Source organism: Pogona vitticeps, chromosome 11 (genome assembly GCF_051106095.1).
Source record: "Pogona vitticeps strain Pit_001003342236 chromosome 11, PviZW2.1, whole genome shotgun sequence".
Taxonomy (NCBI): Eukaryota; Metazoa; Chordata; class Lepidosauria; order Squamata; family Agamidae; genus Pogona; species Pogona vitticeps.
In genome coordinates this window covers 5,297,422-5,315,099 of record NC_135793.1, presented here as the reverse complement: position 1 = coordinate 5,315,099, position 17,678 = coordinate 5,297,422, and the positions used below count along the sequence as shown (strand labels likewise).

General features: G+C 44.4%; 1 protein-coding gene across 16 annotated transcripts in view; it reads right to left on the bottom strand.

Moving 5' to 3' along the window:
- Nucleotides 1-536: 536 nt before the first annotated feature.
- Nucleotides 537-17,678, bottom strand: part of TENM1 (teneurin transmembrane protein 1) — a 705,377-nt gene continuing 688,235 nt past the window's right edge. For 15 of the 16 annotated variants that reach the window (XM_078380797.1, XM_078380808.1, XM_078380802.1 and 12 more), the window contains 4 exons: nucleotides 16,446-16,833; nucleotides 14,555-15,775; nucleotides 6,321-6,463; nucleotides 537-5,694 (listed from right to left, as the gene is read on the bottom strand). In XM_078380797.1, coding sequence (XP_078236923.1) covers nucleotides 4,936-5,694; nucleotides 6,321-6,463; nucleotides 14,555-15,775; nucleotides 16,446-16,833 — 2,511 coding nt within the window. In that variant the 3' untranslated portion in view covers nucleotides 537-4,935. The remainder of the gene's footprint in view (nucleotides 5,695-6,320; nucleotides 6,464-14,554; nucleotides 15,776-16,445; nucleotides 16,834-17,678) is intronic. The other variant, XM_078380811.1, reaches the window with a different exon arrangement.

The following is a 17,678-nucleotide window of genomic DNA, read 5'->3' as shown; positions in this document are numbered from 1 at the left end:
TCTAAATTTTGCCCCGAGGCAAAGCCCCGGTGCTTAATTCCAGTTATAGCCCTGATCTTAATTGCTTTATTTTGTGCAATGGAAGATGGTCCACTGTAACCTGCAAACACAAAAAATATGCCCACACGTAGTATCTGAATGCTATGTCCTCTGCTTTGACTGGCATATTTATATAACTAATCCACCACTGCTGTACTAGAAAGTTGGGAAACAAAGGAATAGAGATTGCCACACAAATCCACAGTGATTGGCTCTGAGTCTAATTAGATAGCGAAGGAACTGTCTATCATCTATGGTTACCTCATTTTGCCTCCAGTGACAGGATTTCCTTGACAACAAAACTTGCGCATGAAGCCCTTGTTTATTTTCTGATGACCTATGACAAAACAAAAGGACACTAAAAAAAAAAACCCAGCAAGGTTAAACAGACTGTTTAAACATTGGAGGGAGCACCACTTCTAACCACATGCTAAGCATATCTTCTGTTTTGATTTTTTGATAGTTAAATGAGATACAGTAGGACCATTGTATCTATAGGGATTTGTTTCCAAGCCCCCCTGCCCACGGATGTATTCCTGCATTTGCTACCTGAAAGTAACAAATGCTATACAGTATGTAGTATTGTTTCTGGATCCCTCTAGTGGCTAGTTCAGGTGTATGCATACTGTGGAAATAAATATAAATACATATTTCTCTGTTTTTAATATTTTCAGGCAGCAGATACATGAATCTACGGATGCTGATCCAGTGGATGGGGGTGTGTGTCCTACTGTAGCTGTTGTTTAAAATGGCAAAAATGAGTTTTCTGGACAGTGGGTAAGAAGAGACTGCCCCAGAAGGGTGTCAACTTCTCTTCCTTAGAGGTTTTTTAAGAAAATGCTCCAATTATGTGCCTCTGAGGAATGCTGTAGTAGCAGATATTTATTTTTCATCTGTGGGGAGTGGGTGGTTTGGATTAGACGAATATTGGAAACTTGTTACAACTTTCTGATTCCACTTTCCCCCCCAAAGATAGAGTATTTATCACTAAAAGAAGGGAGAACACCAATAAGCCAGGATGATTATTTAGAGTGAACATTGTCTCATGAAGCACATCCTTCTCTAGACTCAACAGAGAAAGACACATTCTAAATGTAGCCTAAATATGTCACCAAAGGGTTAATTCCATTCCAACACTCTGCATCTGCATCAACACATAGGTCATTCCAGAAGCGGAACGTGGTGGGGTCATATTCTGATTTGTAAACGACAACAACATACCATATTCCACCCATCCCCGTCCCCAAATTTCAGAAGCAGACCTGATGAAAACATTTTTTTCCTTATGCCACCAAGCTCTAACATCACAGTTATTTAATATTTTTCTATCTCATATTTTATACCAAGCAGCGCCCACAAACAGACACCCGGGCAATTCTGTTGATCAATGCCAGAAAGGAGGAATAGCTCCTTTCATTTCATTGGCTTTTGGCTGAATAATAAAACAACATTCAAGGCATCGTTAAAAAACCCTCTGTGGTCACCAATATAAAGTGCCAGTTCTGCATATAATACAAATATAACTCTAAGCAACTCAAGGCACAAAGCTAACATAACATGTATTACATACTAGAAATGCACACTCCAAATTCATAATATTCAGTAAGCGGTTCAAAATCTTTGTTCCTTCCGGATATTTTAAAGCCTTCCGAAAAGAATCCCTTAATTCTTGGGTTACAAAAGTAGGGAGTTCCTTAGATTTATAAACAGAATTATTAGAGCTGACATCTTAGATTGGGGAATCACCAATGCATTTCCTATATGTTCAGCAATGCGTGTGTGTTTTCTCTGTGGGTTAAAAAAGTGCATATTTGAGGATCTGAACGCCCATATTCAAGTCCTCTACTTCCTCATGGAAATGGCCGCTGCATCAGACCGACTGATACAGAAACAGCAGTGGTGGAGTCTCAGACACATGATTTAGTAGGCTTATCCTAGATCCAGTTTAACCCCCCATAGCAAAGTCAAAAGGGAGCAGAAGGTAGAAACGTTACTGTCTTGGACTACAGCTTCCAGAACGCCACTGGACTTGGGAGTTACAGTCCAAGAGAGTAACTTTTCCAAGCTTTGTTGAAAAAGGCTCATCACACTCTCGAGACACGAGCTGCTGTCCTCAGCTAGTCCATTTCTGCCCCAAAGAAAATCAATTCACAGCACATCACGTGGGCCAAAACTGATCCTTTGGTATGTACTCTACACTTTGTAATCATATCTAATGATTTCGGGTTGCTCGGAGGGATGTTGCTGTTGATATTTCATATTGTCTAAATTACTTTTTTATAACTGTTTGAGCCACTTGGCCATCACTCCCCAGATGGGGAAAGCTGTTATGAATAACACGCCTACCTACATGCACTGAACTGCTGAAAAAATCTGCGAGTTGACCAAATCATAGCAATTAGAAATGGGCACGAAACGAACCAGGAAGCAAAGCCCTCCATGAATGGGGGCCATTTCGTGGTTGGTTTTGAAGCATTTCAGAAAAACACGCCTGCCCAGAACAGGAATGAAATGCTGAATGGCTATCGCCATTGGCGACTGGTACGTGGGCAGTAACTTAGACATCCCAAACCCAATCTTCACCAAATTTGGACTGACTCTTGGGATGACTCTCTTCCCTACCCCCTCTAAGCTTGGCAAAGTTTGGGTATCGAACATCAGAGTTATAACCCCCCTGAAGGAGGTCTTCCCAGAAAGATGCTGTTTAGCCAGCTGCTAAACAGCACTTCCCTGGGGGGACCTGCTTTTTTTTGGGGGGGGTGGTGGAATACTTCAGACATCCCAAATCCAATTTTTGCCAAACTTGGAAGGGGTGGGAAGGAGCGTCAGCTGAAGACACGCTGTGGGTTTGGTGTCTTTAACTCATAGGGGGGGCTGTTCTATCACTCCTGAAAGTCCAAAACTGCACAAAGCATGAAACAGTTCATTATGTCAGAAGGTTTCTGGCTCGTAGTTCGCGAACAGCAATGAATGATGAACAATCACAAACCAATTTTTCCAGTTTGTGCCCACTTCTAATCACAAACCACTATTTTCCCTGGCAGTGTCAATACTGCTCAACTGCACCGTACGTCTCTGGGGAAACAATCACAGAGTTCCATATCAAAATGCCCATAGGATTCAGCCACTGCATCTCATATTTCAGCATCCCATATTTTTCTCACAGGAATGGACCTCAAAGTTTGAAACAAGTCTATCCTGTAGCTGTTTGTTATGGCTTCTTCATGCTGGGGACACTTTCATATTGAATAGAGAATCACAATGTTCTGTGTTTGGTCTTGGTGGAAACAGATAAGGACTCCATGTGGTTTATGACTTGGCATCCAGCTTTTCCTGAAAAAATGCCCCCCAATATAACTGTCAGACTAAGGGCAATACATGTTCTGCCCTCTCCGTGCTTTGGATTACAACCCCTATCATCCACTACAATTGGACATGCTCACAAGGGCTTTGAAGTCCAAAATATCTAAAGTGGCGGTTCCCAGTCTTGGTAACCCCAGATGTTCTTGGACTGCAACTCCCAGAAGCCATCCCCACTACCCACGCTGGTCAGGATTTCTGGGAGTTGTAGTCCAACAATATCTGGGGGCCTAAGGTTGAGAACCACTGATCTAGAGGATCAAATATTCCCCACCCTTGCAATAGCCAATCACAGCTCATAACATGACAACATTATTTGATGTTTTTTTTCCATTTTACACACAGGATGGTAAGATCAGGGAAACCAAGGAAATTTTTCCTTACAGACAACAGCTTTCTATATCTGTGGGAAAATACAGAGAGGCTAAGGTGATGACAACCCACACAGCAGCTGCAAGGGCTCCGGATTTCTTATGACCAGTATCGTGATTCTTTCTGTACCCAGTGATCAACGTAAAGGTAAACTTGCAGTGGGAATACTGGACAAAAGGACACACCCCATGCTTTACATTCAATATACTCCGAGTTGACAAATGAGAGGTCATTATCCAATATGTCACTTAACAATGATTAAGTAATGCTTCAGTTCCTGAAATCTTGACCAGAACTTGGAAAAAAAGTTAATTTTGGTGGGGGCTCTGCCTCCTAAAATTCCCGAGCCAAGATGACGCAACTTGAACCTTGGTTCACTGCTTTTCACTGCCCTTGTAATGAAACTATTCATCCCATAAAAAAATGACTAAACATTATTTATCTGCCATCGATTGCCAGTGTAATAGCATCATAACTCCTAGATTAATAGACGTGATTTTTAAAAGGCTGGGCTTGTTTTTTTTTCCCTCTCTCTCTCTCTTTTGCTGGCGCAGAAGGAAAATGATGTACGGGTGTACCTTGTCTCCAGAAGGCTCTCCGAAAATATAGCTTGTGAAGATGGTTGGTGATGGGTCATGAATTAGATCAAGAGACAACAGACATTGGCCCCAACCACTTCTTTGTAAATTACCAAAATTAATAAACGGTGTCCTGAAGATGGAAAGAAAGCGAGCCCTAATGCTGCCACCCTATACATACTTCCCTGGGAGTAAGCCACATTGAACTTAGTGGGACTTATTTCTAAGTAGACATGGGTAACATTGCACTGTTAAGTATTTTGCCCACATGAAACATTTCCAAATGGAGATCAACCCTGGGAAGGCCGCATTCCAAATCTCGAATGCAGCCGTCCTGGCAACTTAAAAACCACTACCTTCTCCCAGAGAGTTTAAATAAACTATATTAAAATACCATCTTCTGTCACATTTAAAGGCAGTTGGATATGTTTTTTTCCCTCCTTCTATATATTTATATATACACAGAGTTCTGATCTAGAAAAACCAATACAATAAATCTTTACTTAATGGTTTTCTCTTTTTTTAAAAAAACAACAACAACAGGCAGTCTTTGGTGATGCAAAGGCAGAGATCGTGTGTATGTTTGTTACCTCCTGCCTATTTCGCTCTGTCTCATAAAGTGAATGTTGTTGGCACTGTCAGAAAGTTCCAGATACTGCTCCACAGATAAAACAAAATACCCGTCATAGCCCTGTACTTTCCCAGTACTTAGAAGCTGCTGTTTTTCCCCCTCTGTCCAAGCCCGAATGCCTTCTTCCCCGTCTTGGAGGCGCTTCTGTTCCTTAGTCCAAGCCTGAGCCACCGCTCTCAGCCTGGCCACCTCCAAGACGTGGTTCTTCTCTTCCTCTACCGTCGTCCCATAGCGGACGTTAAAGCACAAGAAGCCGTGCTGGAGCTGGATGTCGGCAAACCGTCTAGTCCTCCCATTGATGACCGAGGTCATCTGAGACACGGTGACGTTGACCCCGTTCTCCAAAATCCTCCGCCCCCCGGTGTTGCCGATGAGTGTCAGGTCTTCTTCCAAAGACCCGAGCTTGATGAAATAGTGCGTGTCTCGCCCATCGATGGTAAAATGCAGGTCCTCCAGGTAGTGAGCGTTGTTGAGGATGGCGGCAATTCGCCGGCTGTCTTCATTGGCCACTCCAATGACATCGGCGGTTACCAGGCCGTCTTTGATGGCAAACTTGATGCCTTTCCCAAACACGGAGGGAACAGCAGCAAATCTGGGTTGCTTGGCTCTCTCCACACATCTCCCGTCACTGTATTTGGGGGTCATCGGAAGCTGGTCCAAGGAAATGAAGTTTCTGAGTTGCTTTTGAAGTTCGCACTGTATGCCAAGTATAGTCTGGAAAAGTGGACAGAAACAATATACATCATGGAGAAGTGGACAGAAACAATATACATCATGGAGAAGTGGACAGAAACAATAGATATCATGGAGAAGTGGACAGAAACAACAGATATCATGGAGAAGTGGACAGAAACAATAGATATCATGGAGAAGTGGACAGAAACAATATACATCATGGAGAAGTGGACAGAAACAATATACATCATGGAAGTTTCTATAGTTCATTACAGAGAGAAAAGACACACCATCTTCTGCCCACACAGTATGTGTAATTCTGAAGGGCTGATTGGAGCAAACACAGCTTATTTGGCATTCAGAAAACTATGCATACACATTGCCAAAAGCTGGACCAGGCTGGGGGATTTTTTCCTGCATATGTCCTTTTTATTAAACACGCATATGAAGATGCACATTTTTTGCGTTAGATTTTTTCCCCTCAAAAGCAAGAAAATGTATCAATGTGGGTTAATTATTTTCAAAAAAGAACTGAATTCCCTCATCCCTAATGGATGTAAGATGACGGCAAAGGTGGACCAAGTCAATTGCTATTTATTGACTGAGAACATCTCTTGTTACAGTTTCTAAAGGAGAGGCAACAAAGAAGGCTTTTTTTGGCTAACCTTTCCTGGGTCCCATTCTTGAGTCTTGGTTTGAAGCTGAACAAGTTCATATGTTGTCTGAAAAGTATCAATCTCGGGTTTTGGGAATCCAGGAAGTACATTGTGAAGCTGAAACCCAAACAGTTCGAGCCAGCTACCAATATCTACAAATAAAATGAAGAATACAGTTAGCATGTTGAACACCAGTCTCGCACTGGCATTAAGGTTCATGAACATTAATAATAATCACGTGCTTTCAATTTTGATTTATGGTGACTCTTCAGGGTTTTCTAGGTAGAGATTACTCAGAAGTGCTTTACCCTTCCCTTCCTCTAGGGGGCAACCTTGGGACTGTGCAGCTGGCCCAAGGCCACCCAGGCTGGCTCTTCTCCCTAGAGGTACAGTTGGGAATCAAACTCTCAACTTGTAGTTATGCAGCTGGATACCTTACTGACTGAGCTATCCAGCCAGCACTCACAAACATTAAATGTATCTTATTTAATTTAGCATCCTTTTACATTAGAAATCCTTAAGATAAAATCAGGATGTAGGTTTTGATTTGCACCAATTCTCTCTTCCTTCTGCCTGCAACTCCAGTGTGTGTGTGTGTGTGGGGGGGGAGGTTAAGAAAACTCATGGAGCATTTTTAAAAATTTAATTACACGGTTGAACATCCGTATGTATTACAATGTCCTGCTACTCTTTCATGTTTGGCGTTTGTCTATAACGTTTAAAAGACAAATGACCATTCTAGCTTTCTTCTTAACAGTTTCATGTGGCCCAAAACACTTGACTACTTCAGGCAAAAGGCAGGAGGCAACCCTTTACTTTGCACATAAAGAAGCTAACAGAGTTATTTCAACCTCACATGCTGCCTCTAGTAGGTGTGGCTGGGAAGAACTCTTCAGGGCTGGGGTGGCTGTCAATCATTCCAGCAGTAACCAATTGTTCATTTCCCTGCCTCTGGTTTCAAAGAGAGCCCCGCCTCTCTGATTCAGTGTCACTTTCCCCCTCTCTTTTTATCAGTGCAGTCAGTGTGCTGTTAGAATGGAGCCTGCAAGAATCTGGTGGAGAGCAGTCAGAGTAGGCTGTTGAGGCCTGTTGCTGAAAGTCAGCCAGCCATGTTTGTTCAGCTTGCTGTAGATCTGTTTGACTGTAAGTAAATAAAATATTTTATTCTTTCTCTTACCCATGACTCAGAGTGCGTTATTGCGACCCTCTAAGTTCCAGTTGATGAGAAGCAATAGGATTTACCTCTATGTTAACATAGGCAAGATAAAGTTGTTGAGTGTCTTTGTTGTTGTTGTTTAGTCGTATCCGACTGAGCACGCCAGGCCCTCCTGTCTTCCACTGCCTCCCGGAGTTAATTCTACCATATTCACATTGCTCCCTCATTACAATATTTCTTCCCTTGAGAGCCAGAATAGACAAACCTGTTATGTCACCTACTGCAAGCTGTATTTAATGAAACCAGTAGCCAAAAGTGAACCCTAATTTGTCAAGAAAAATTTAGCACATATAGATGGGTGCTTAGAATACATGTGCAATTGATTTAAAAAATGCGACTTTCCCCCTTTTTCCAGGAGCCGAGCAAGCTGAGGCTGAGATTTAATTAGCACCTTTTCCAATTAGCATGTTTTATTTAAATATTTTCGAGAACCATGTAACAGTATGTTGTATTTAAAATATTCTCTAACAATTTGTTGGAGACAATAATGCCAGGTGCAAAGATTTCCTAGTAATGCATACTTGCAAGGTATTTTCAAGTGAGTCTGAAGGTGGGTCTAGGATTTTGATTATCCAAGGAAACAGCACAAGCAGAATGGGGGGATTATTATTATTTTTTAATCTATCTGGAGATTAACAACAAATTGGTCATGGAAATCCAGCATAATGTCCTACAACCCAAGGTGGACTCATGTTTGCAGAATAGTTCACAGTAAGATAAAACATGCACTATTTGTATAGTGGGGGTCTTTTTTTCACCCTGTTGAATTCCAGTTTCTACCTAATTATAGACTCATAGGCTCGTAGAATAATGGAGTTGCAAGGGGCCTCTACGGCCATTGAGACCAACCTCTTACTCAAGGCAGGAATCCAAATCAAAGCAGATCTGACAGATGGCTGTCCCATTTTCCCTTGGATGCCTCCAGTGGTCATGAGTTCCACTGTCACACTGATGTAACAGTTAAACTAAAGACTGCTGTAAATACCAACCAGAGTGCTTTGCTTATTCTTTTATTTGTTACACATATATGTGACAAACCCAGACCTACTGGGATCTGCCACACAGTTACACTAAGCTGCCACCAACCATTCCCTGTAAGAAGTCACACAGACCAGGGATGGATTTTTAAACAATAAAAAGAATAAGGTTTATTTTAAATACACACAGGCAAAATAAACGATCAGGTGAATAAAATAAAGTAACGTGGCTTCTTTTCACACACACAAGCATACAGTTTGGTTCACCTAGAACCTTTAACTTAAAGCACAGACCCTGAACCCATCAGTTCTGGCTAACCAACAGACCCCTGAACCTTTCAGGTTGGTACTCTGACACACAGTAGTACCCTGTCAGACACACAGACTCCCACAACAGCTTCTTCTTCCCCAGCTGCTGCTTCGTCCCAACCCAGTGTCTCACAGTCTGTCTCAGCATCTACTCTTCACCACACAGGCATCACATATTTATACAGTACAGCCCCTCCTCCTGATGTCCCGCCTTCCACTCCCCATAGGATGGAACTTTCCCTCCAAACCCATGACAGACAGGTAACATCAGTGCTGTTATGTAACACCTCCCCTCTTTAAAAGTTGTTTTGTAGGGGGAAAGCTAACGTGCTTTTCACCAAAAAACAACCTGGGTAAAATACTTACATTTATCATTTACATTACATCCGTTTACCTTTATTAATACAAACCATATTCAAAACCAGGTACATTTAACTTTTTGTTCTCATTATATACATATATAGTCCATGTTCTTTCACCGTCTTCAGTCTTCAGGTCTTCTTGATAAGGCGTCAGCAACCCAGTTCACTGACCCTCTGATCACCTTCACTTCAAAGTCATAGTCCTGTAGGTTCAAAGCCCACCTCATAAGTTTGCTATTGTGGGTTTTCATTGTCTTTAACCATTGCAATGGTGAATGGTCAGTACACAGAACAAAATGTCTTCCCCAGATGTAAGGCTTGGCCTTCTGGATCGCGTAGACTATGGCCAAACACTCCTTCTCCACGGTTGCCAAATGTCTCTCACCTTTTTGAAGTTTCCTACTCAAGTAGGACACTGGATGCTGGTCACCATTCTCATCCTCCTGGCACAGAACTGCTCCTACCCCGCTGTTAGACGCATCGGTGTAGATGATGAACTCCCGGTCGAAGTCTGGAGCACGCAGGACAGGATAGTTGATTAACGCCTCCTTCAACCTCTGGAACGCCTCCTCACAGTCGCTGGTCCACGGGATGCGGTCATCAGCCTTCTTCCTCGTCAGATCGGTCAGCGGAGCCGCAATCTCGCTAAACCTCGGGATGAACTTTCTGTAGTAGCCCACCAACCCAAGAAATGATTTGACTTTTTTCTTGGTGTTGGGTCTGGGCCAATCACGAACTGCTTCTATTTTGGCCTCCAGGGGTTTTATCACTCCTCCCCCTACCATGTGACCCAAGTATTTTATTTCTGGGCTACCCAGCTGACACTTGCTGGCCTTTACTGTTAGCCCTGCTGCACTTAACCTCTGCAGCACTAACTCCAGGTGTATCAGGTGATCTTCCCAGGTATTACTGAAGATCCCTATGTCGTCAATGTAGGCCACTGTAAAGTCACTGAGCCCTGCCAAGGTCTGGTCCATCAGCCTTTGGAATGTGGCTGGTGCATTTCTGAGACCAAAGCTCAGGACTCGAAACTCATAGAGACCAAAAGGGCTGCAAAAGGCAGTTTTTTCTTGATCCCTGGGATCAATTCTTAATTGCCAATATCCCTTTACCAGGTCCAATGATGAGATGAACCGACAACCCCCTATGGTTTCAATCAGGTTGTCTAGCCTGGGCATTGGGTAGGCATCAGGAGTGGTTACACGGTTTAATTTCCTGTAATCGACACAAAACCTAATGCTCCCATCAGGCTTGTCCACAAGGACTATCGGAGAGGACCAAGGACTAGAAGAGGGGACGATTATGTTCTCCCTCAGCATCTCGTCCAGCTCCTTCCGCACCTTGTCCCTATAGGGTCCCGTTACTCGGTATGGGGATACTGCCTGCGGGGGTGCATCCCCTGTGTGGATCCGATGCATCACTCCCTTCACTATCCCCGGCTTGTTGGAAAATACCTGTTGATATTTATTAAGCAGCATTTTTAATTCTTGCTGCTGGTCTTGGGTGAGTGCAGGACTGATCTTTACCTCCTCTGGGTTGTATTTTACTTCCCCTCTACCCTCCCAGAAGGGTAATTCAGCTTCCTCACTCTCAGCTGCTTTTATCGCGAATAAAACCCTCTGTTCCCCTCGGTAGTAGGGTTTTAGGGCATTCACATGAACCACCCTCCTTGCTTGGTTCTCCTCCTGCTCTATTAGGTAGTTCAGGTCTGACATCTTGGAAATGACCCTAGATGGTCCTGCCCATTTGAGCTGCAGTTTATTCTCTCTGCAGGGCCTAAGCCAAAGCACTTCCTCCCCTGGGTCAAAGTGCCTCTCTCTAGCTTTGTGGTCATACCATGTTTTCTGTCTGACCTTCTGAGCTTGCAGGTTTTCTGCTGCCAGCTCTAGATTTCTCCTTAGGTCATTCATCAAGGTGTCTATGTATGTCACAACGTCTTGTGGGTCATCCTGGGTGATCTGCTCCCAAATTTGTTTGATCAAATCAAGGGGCCCTTTCACCCCTAAGTGTGCAGCAAACATGTCAGAGTGACCCCTTTGTAAGATCATGGGGCGATACTTTTCAGGTACCACCAGCTGACTTCTGTTCCCATCTCTCCCTTTTGAGATATTCCTCAGGGTTTCTCTATATAAAATCCCCTTTTCCTCCAGAAATCTCACTGGGGTTTCAGGTGTTAGCTGGGCGTCAGTCACCTGTTCAAAACACTTTTGGAGAGTGGCGTCTGCCTTTTGCTCCTGTCCAAATCTGCTGTCTGTGGTTAAGGTTTCCACCACAGCTTCTGAACTCCCCTCTGCTTCCGTCTCTGGCTCATCATTACCCCCCTGAACTGTCCCTGTGGTGGCTTGTGAGCGTGTAATCACTAGCACCCGTTTCACATGTTCAGCCAGGTCATTTCCCACGAGCACGGCTGCTGGCAGAGTCGATGAAATCGCTAGCCGCCAATCTCCCCTCCAGCCTTGAAAGTTGACAGGTACCTCTGCTACTGGCAGAGAGATTACCTGCCCCTCAATCCCTGCCACCTTTATGCTCTCATTTGGGAGTATAAACTCCCTAGGAATAATATCTGGATGGCATAGGGTTACCTGGGAACAAGTGTCCCGCAGCCCCCTATACTGACGGTCAAGTATTCCTACGTCCACCCCGGCTGTCTCAAACAACTGAGAATCTGTTTTTACCAGCAAGCAGCGCTTTACCTCTATAAGAGGACCATTTTCCTCAGCCTGATCAGCATAGGTAGCTGTTCCAGACTGAGTAGCCATGGCAACAGGCTCCCTCAGTGACACTGAGCCTTGCTCTTTCTGGACACAGAACACAGCTTTTGGCTTGGTCCCACTAGACTCCTGAGGCACCATTCCTTTTAGCTGCTTTAATATCTCACACTCTGAGATTAGATGACCCTTTCCCTGACAGAAATAACATTTTCTGGTGTATTTTGATTCTCTCTCATCTTGTTTCGGTTTTCCCTCCAAAATCTGAGGTCTTGGTTTCATGTCTGAGGGCTTCCCTTCACCATGGGCCCCTCCCCCTTGCTGGCTTTTCCCTTTTATTCTCAAATCCAGCTCCTTTTGCTTGGCCTCAAACTCAGCCCTGATCTGTAAAATTTCTTCCTCAGCCCTAGCTTTTATCTCTTTTACTTTTTCTTCAGTCTTATCTCTGATTTCTTTTAATTTAATGTCTTTTTGCTGAGTATATTTTTCAAGATCTTGCTCACTTTGTCTGACCTGAGCCTCATACTTTTCCTTCTTTGACATTTCTTCCCCTGATAAATTGTTAATAAACTTATTTAGGAACTTCAATTCCAATTGTACCAGTCTAATTTGGTGTTTCAGTTCCATCTCTTTTATCCTCATGGCCATTCCCCTTTTCTTGGCATCTGCCTCTGCCTGACAGATTTCAGCTCTTTCTTTTCTTCTGATTTCCATTTCCCTCACCCTCAGTTCATGCTGTTGGGCTAGGAGTATTTTTCTGAGTTCTGGGTCTTGCTCTCCTGTGCTGTCACCTTGCACTGAGCCAAATTCCTCCTCAGAACCTTGGTCAATTTGGGGGTCTTTCACTTCACTCATTTCGGCCATCTGGCTTCGAGTCAAGGGCATAATCCCCCCTCAGAACAGGCTGCTTTAAAAAGTCAAGCCTCAGAATAAAACGACCACTTTTTTCCTTTTTGCCTCAGAACCAGCTCTCCCTAGAGATTGCTGCTGTTCTTCAGCACTAACTTGCAACAGTATCAAGTCAGAGCCTACCCCCCTCTGCTGGGCCTCTCAGCTGGCAAGCTAGCTCGCTGTTGCTACGCAGATTTGCCTCAGCTTTTTCCCGCCAAAACTAGGCTGCCTCAGAGCACCTTAATCTAAGTCTCCCCAGTGGGCACGTTCTTCTACTAGCGCACCTCCCCGTGAGGTACACCTAGAAGATTACCTACGCGCCTCAGACTGTCCCTGACTAGACCCCCCTTGCTCTGGGCACACTTGCCAAGGCTTTGCTGGACCACTGGACAACTGGACCAGTCGTATCCCACACGCTGGACACCAATCAATGTGACAAACCCAGACCTACTGGGATCTGCCACACAGTTACACTAAGCTGCCACCAACCATTCCCTGTAAGAAGTCACACAGACCAGGGATGGATTTTTAAACAATAAAAAGAATAAGGTTTATTTTAAATACACACAGGCAAAATAAACGATCAGGTGAATAAAATAAAGTAACGTGGCTTCTTTTCACACACACAAGCATACAGTTTGGTTCACCTAGAACCTTTAACTTAAAGCACAGACCCTGAACCCATCAGTTCTGGCTAACCAACAGACCCCTGAACCTTTCAGGTTGGTACTCTGACACACAGTAGTACCCTGTCAGACACACAGACTCCCACAACAGCTTCTTCTTCCCCAGCTGCTGCTTCGTCCCAACCCAGTGTCTCACAGTCTGTCTCAGCATCTACTCTTCACCACACAGGCATCACATATTTATACAGTACAGCCCCTCCTCCTGATGTCCCGCCTTCCACTCCCCATAGGATGGAACTTTCCCTCCAAACCCATGACAGACAGGTAACATCAGTGCTGTTATGTAACAATATACTCCAAGGATAGGATTTTCGGATTTAGATGACAGCTGCCACAGTGCTCCATCCAGGGAGCTCTTCCTACCTCGGGGACACCTTTCAAACACCTCAGTGAGATGCACATGGTAGAAAGGCTTGAGTTAGAAGGCATTGAGTCTTAGCTGGGCCCAGCTCCTCCTAGCTTCCCGTTCAGAAAGAAAGCTCCCAGCTAACATCGAGGCAGGAACGGGAAGCTTGGGTGACCTTGGCCTAGCTGAGCCCCAACATGTTCTGCAAGAAAAAAAAAAGTCCACTTGGGGTAACTAAACAAGCGCCATCCTATTGCACATTCTATTTGTTGCAGAGTTTAAAATTTTTGGTTAAACTCCTTTTGCTGCACAGGAGCAATACACAAATCCATAGGGAAGAACAGCTTCATGTTCCTGAGCTAGCCCACCACTTTCTCATTAGCTGGCACTTACCAGCCCTAGAACTCACCCTGAGACATTGGTAGCAGAAATAATTAAAAAATGTTTCATTCTGTGGACAGATAACAGCAAAACTAATGAACAACTGAATTCATAAACCAACAGACTTCAACAGTCTCAAGGGAGGAAAATAGAACTCTCAGCAGAGAGGCGGGGCTCTCTTTGATTTCTGAGGCATGAGGGAATGATTCGTTAATGCTGGTGAGATAGACAGTCACCCCAACCCAGAAAAACAAACTACAATCAGCATGCAAGGTTGTAAATACTCCAACAGGTCTGGCCAGAAATATCCCTCACAACCCCATACAAATACTTTACCTGTCGTATATTTAGCCTGTCGTATATTTACCTGTCGTATATTTAGCCACATCTTGGATTTTGCCTGTGGGATAGTTATTCTCGAAGGCATACAAATTGAATGGCTTTGGAGCATTCTTCAGCTCTTCCCAGATGTGATGGTTTGGCGTTGTCCAACGTCCAGCAAGGACGTCATAATCTCTTTGCCCCAGGTGCACCAGCTTGGTGAGCGGCTCGTACAGCCCTCCATGAAAACCAATGATGACTTCGAACTCTGGGTTGGTGTCCTGATAAATCTCTCCATAAGGTGTGTAAAGAATTTCCTTGATCACCTGGCCGCGGCTGCTGAAGATGGCTAGAGGCGTGCCCGTGTTGTCGCAGGCAACGTAATATTCTTCGCCACTGCTTAATTCCATAGCTATCAGGTGCCCCTGAAGGTCATAATACAGGGATGTGATTTCGGAACTGCTATGATTGTACAGGTGAGTCACTCTTACTGGATTGGAGAGATCTGCATAAAAGAACTGAAGGTGCTGTCCTAGATTTGATTTGCTGGCCACCCGTCGCCCTAGCCCGTCGTAGCAATACTGGATCGTCCAACCAGCAACTCTGTTATAAGCTCTGCTCAGGAAGCCGTTTGAACTGTACTCAAATATGTCATTTCCTCTTTGTTTAAGGAAGCCATCTTCATCCATTTTGTACTGGATGTCTCCCAGTCTTGTGATGCGATCTCTCAGATCGTACCTTAGAGGGGTAAGCCGCGCACTGTTGCCGTGGCTGAGTAGATTAATGTTGCCGTTGAGGTCATAGCTATAACGCCACTGAGTTTTATCATTCACCGAGACTGTCTGAAGTTGGCCGTCAGCGTCGTATTCACAAAAATACCTTGTGATGTTGGCATCTACGCCCACTCTGATGTCACAAATCACCATGCGGCCCATATTGTCATACTGAATGGTCATCCAGTAAGCTATGGACTTCAGGATTTCATACTGGACTTCAATTACTTGCCCATTGGCACTGAAAATCTTCGTATGCTTCATCACTGTGGTGGTTATCACTTGATTCAGATCATAATTGATGACGCTGAATTTCCCAAACTGTTCCGTTTTCCCCGACACGTCCACGTAGCGATACAGGTCAATGGGGAGGGGTGTTTCGTTGATCATGGCCTGCATGCTGGTGACTCGGAAGTTGTTGTAACTGTAGTCAAACCGGGCGTTCACAAGACCTTCTTCGCTGAATCGGAATATCTGGCGGCTGATAAGTGGACCTATGCACAAAACATTGGACAGTTGTTCCAAGGCAAAAGGAAGCGGAGTGCAGAAGTTCAAAAGTATGGAAAAAAAAACACTCCTCCCCTGAAAACACACCTCCGTCTCCTCTTCTGGGACTGCCCTGGGATTGTGGAGCTTGCCCAAGGCCACCCAGGCTGGCTCTTCTCTTGGGAGGCACAGCAAGGAATCGAACTCCCAACCTCTGATTCCACAACCAGATACCAACTCATTGAGCTATCTAGCCAGCTTTCACATCATTTAGGTTACATTAAACAGTACACAATTGCCTACAAAATTAATCATGACAACCAACAAAAAACAAAGGCACTCAAAGGGTAGCCCTATAGAAGTGGCTGGACTGCAGATCCCATAATTGTTCACCACCATCTATACTAGCTACGATTAATGGGAGTTGTAGTCAAAGGGCTACACTTTACCAACCCAGGGCTTTACACAGAGTCAGAGCTTTGATCCGTCTAGCCCTATGTTGTCAAATCCAGTTGGCAGCTAAATTTTCCAGGGCTTCGGAGAGGATTCTAACCTAACATTTACCAGAAAACACCAAGGAATGAATGTATAAGTTACTCATCCTTCCAAAAATGGGACTTAAGACAGTGATTTTCCATATGGACAGGAGCATAAGCACTAAGCATATTCTTAACCTACCTGTTTGCCTGTATCTGATGGTGCAAATAAATCCATCGTGCATCAAATGTATTGTTTTAATAACACCAGACGACTCTTCGTAAGTAAAGGAGACTTGGGTGGTATCGTACAGAATCTCCGACAGTCTGGACTGCTTGGTATATTTGTAAAGCACCCTGCGTCCTGTTCCCGGGTAGAGAGTCTGCAGAAGCCGTTGGTCTCTTGTGAAATCCTGGATGAAAGAGGCGCTGCTGTCCGGTGGGGAATAGAGATTACGATAGTAGCCAACGGAGAGCATGGTCTGAAAGCTATGGCGCACCATGCTTGGCATGGTGATGGAAAGGAGGTAGTCGGACTGGTCGTACTCGAAGATGTAACGGCGTTGGCTGTGCAGAAGGAGCATCACAGACTGAAAGAGAAAGCTGGAAGTTACTAGAAAGGTGGCTTGCAAATTAGTATTAATTGCAAAAAGTTGTTAGAGACTTTTTTGGGCCATATTTCTGCATACTCATGTATTGATCGTCCCAGTCTTCTTCTGATTTCATGGAGACTGCGGCCAAGAAATCGGAAGAAGACCAAGACATGGAAGGGCAGCAATGAAGAAATTGGCAAATATCCTCAAGGGTAAGGATATGTCCCTGGAGACCAAGATCATCCACACTCTTGTCTTTCTGATCACCACGTATGGGTGTGAAAGCTGGACAGTGAGGAAAGCGGACGGGAGAAGAAGTAGATTTGTTTGAAATGTGGAAGAGAGCTTTGCAGATATTCTGGACTGCCAGAAAGACAAACAAGTGGGTCCTAGATCAAACCAAGTCCGACCTATCTCTGGAGGCAAAAAATGATGAAACTGAGGCTGGCCTACTTTGGCCACATTATGAGAAGACAGGATGCTCTGGAAAAGACAATCATGCTGGAAGGCAGCAGGAAACGGGGAAGAGCAAAGTATGAGATGGATTGACTGCCTCAAGGAAGCCAACCCATCTCGTATTTGGTCTTCCCTGTTTCCTGCTGCCTTTCAGGCTTGAGTTTGCAACAGTTGAGCCGGGCCGTTGAGAACAGGGCATGTTGGAGATTGCTCACTTATAGGATGGTCAGAAGTGACTTGAAGGAACAATCACATACATACTCATGCAAGCGACTTAAAGGGGCACAGGGTGTGATCAGATGGAGAAATAGCTTGCGGTATGGACCACTTGTATTATGGTCCTGGCCACTGCAGGTGATTGTGAACTAGCCCAACCTCGCTGCATG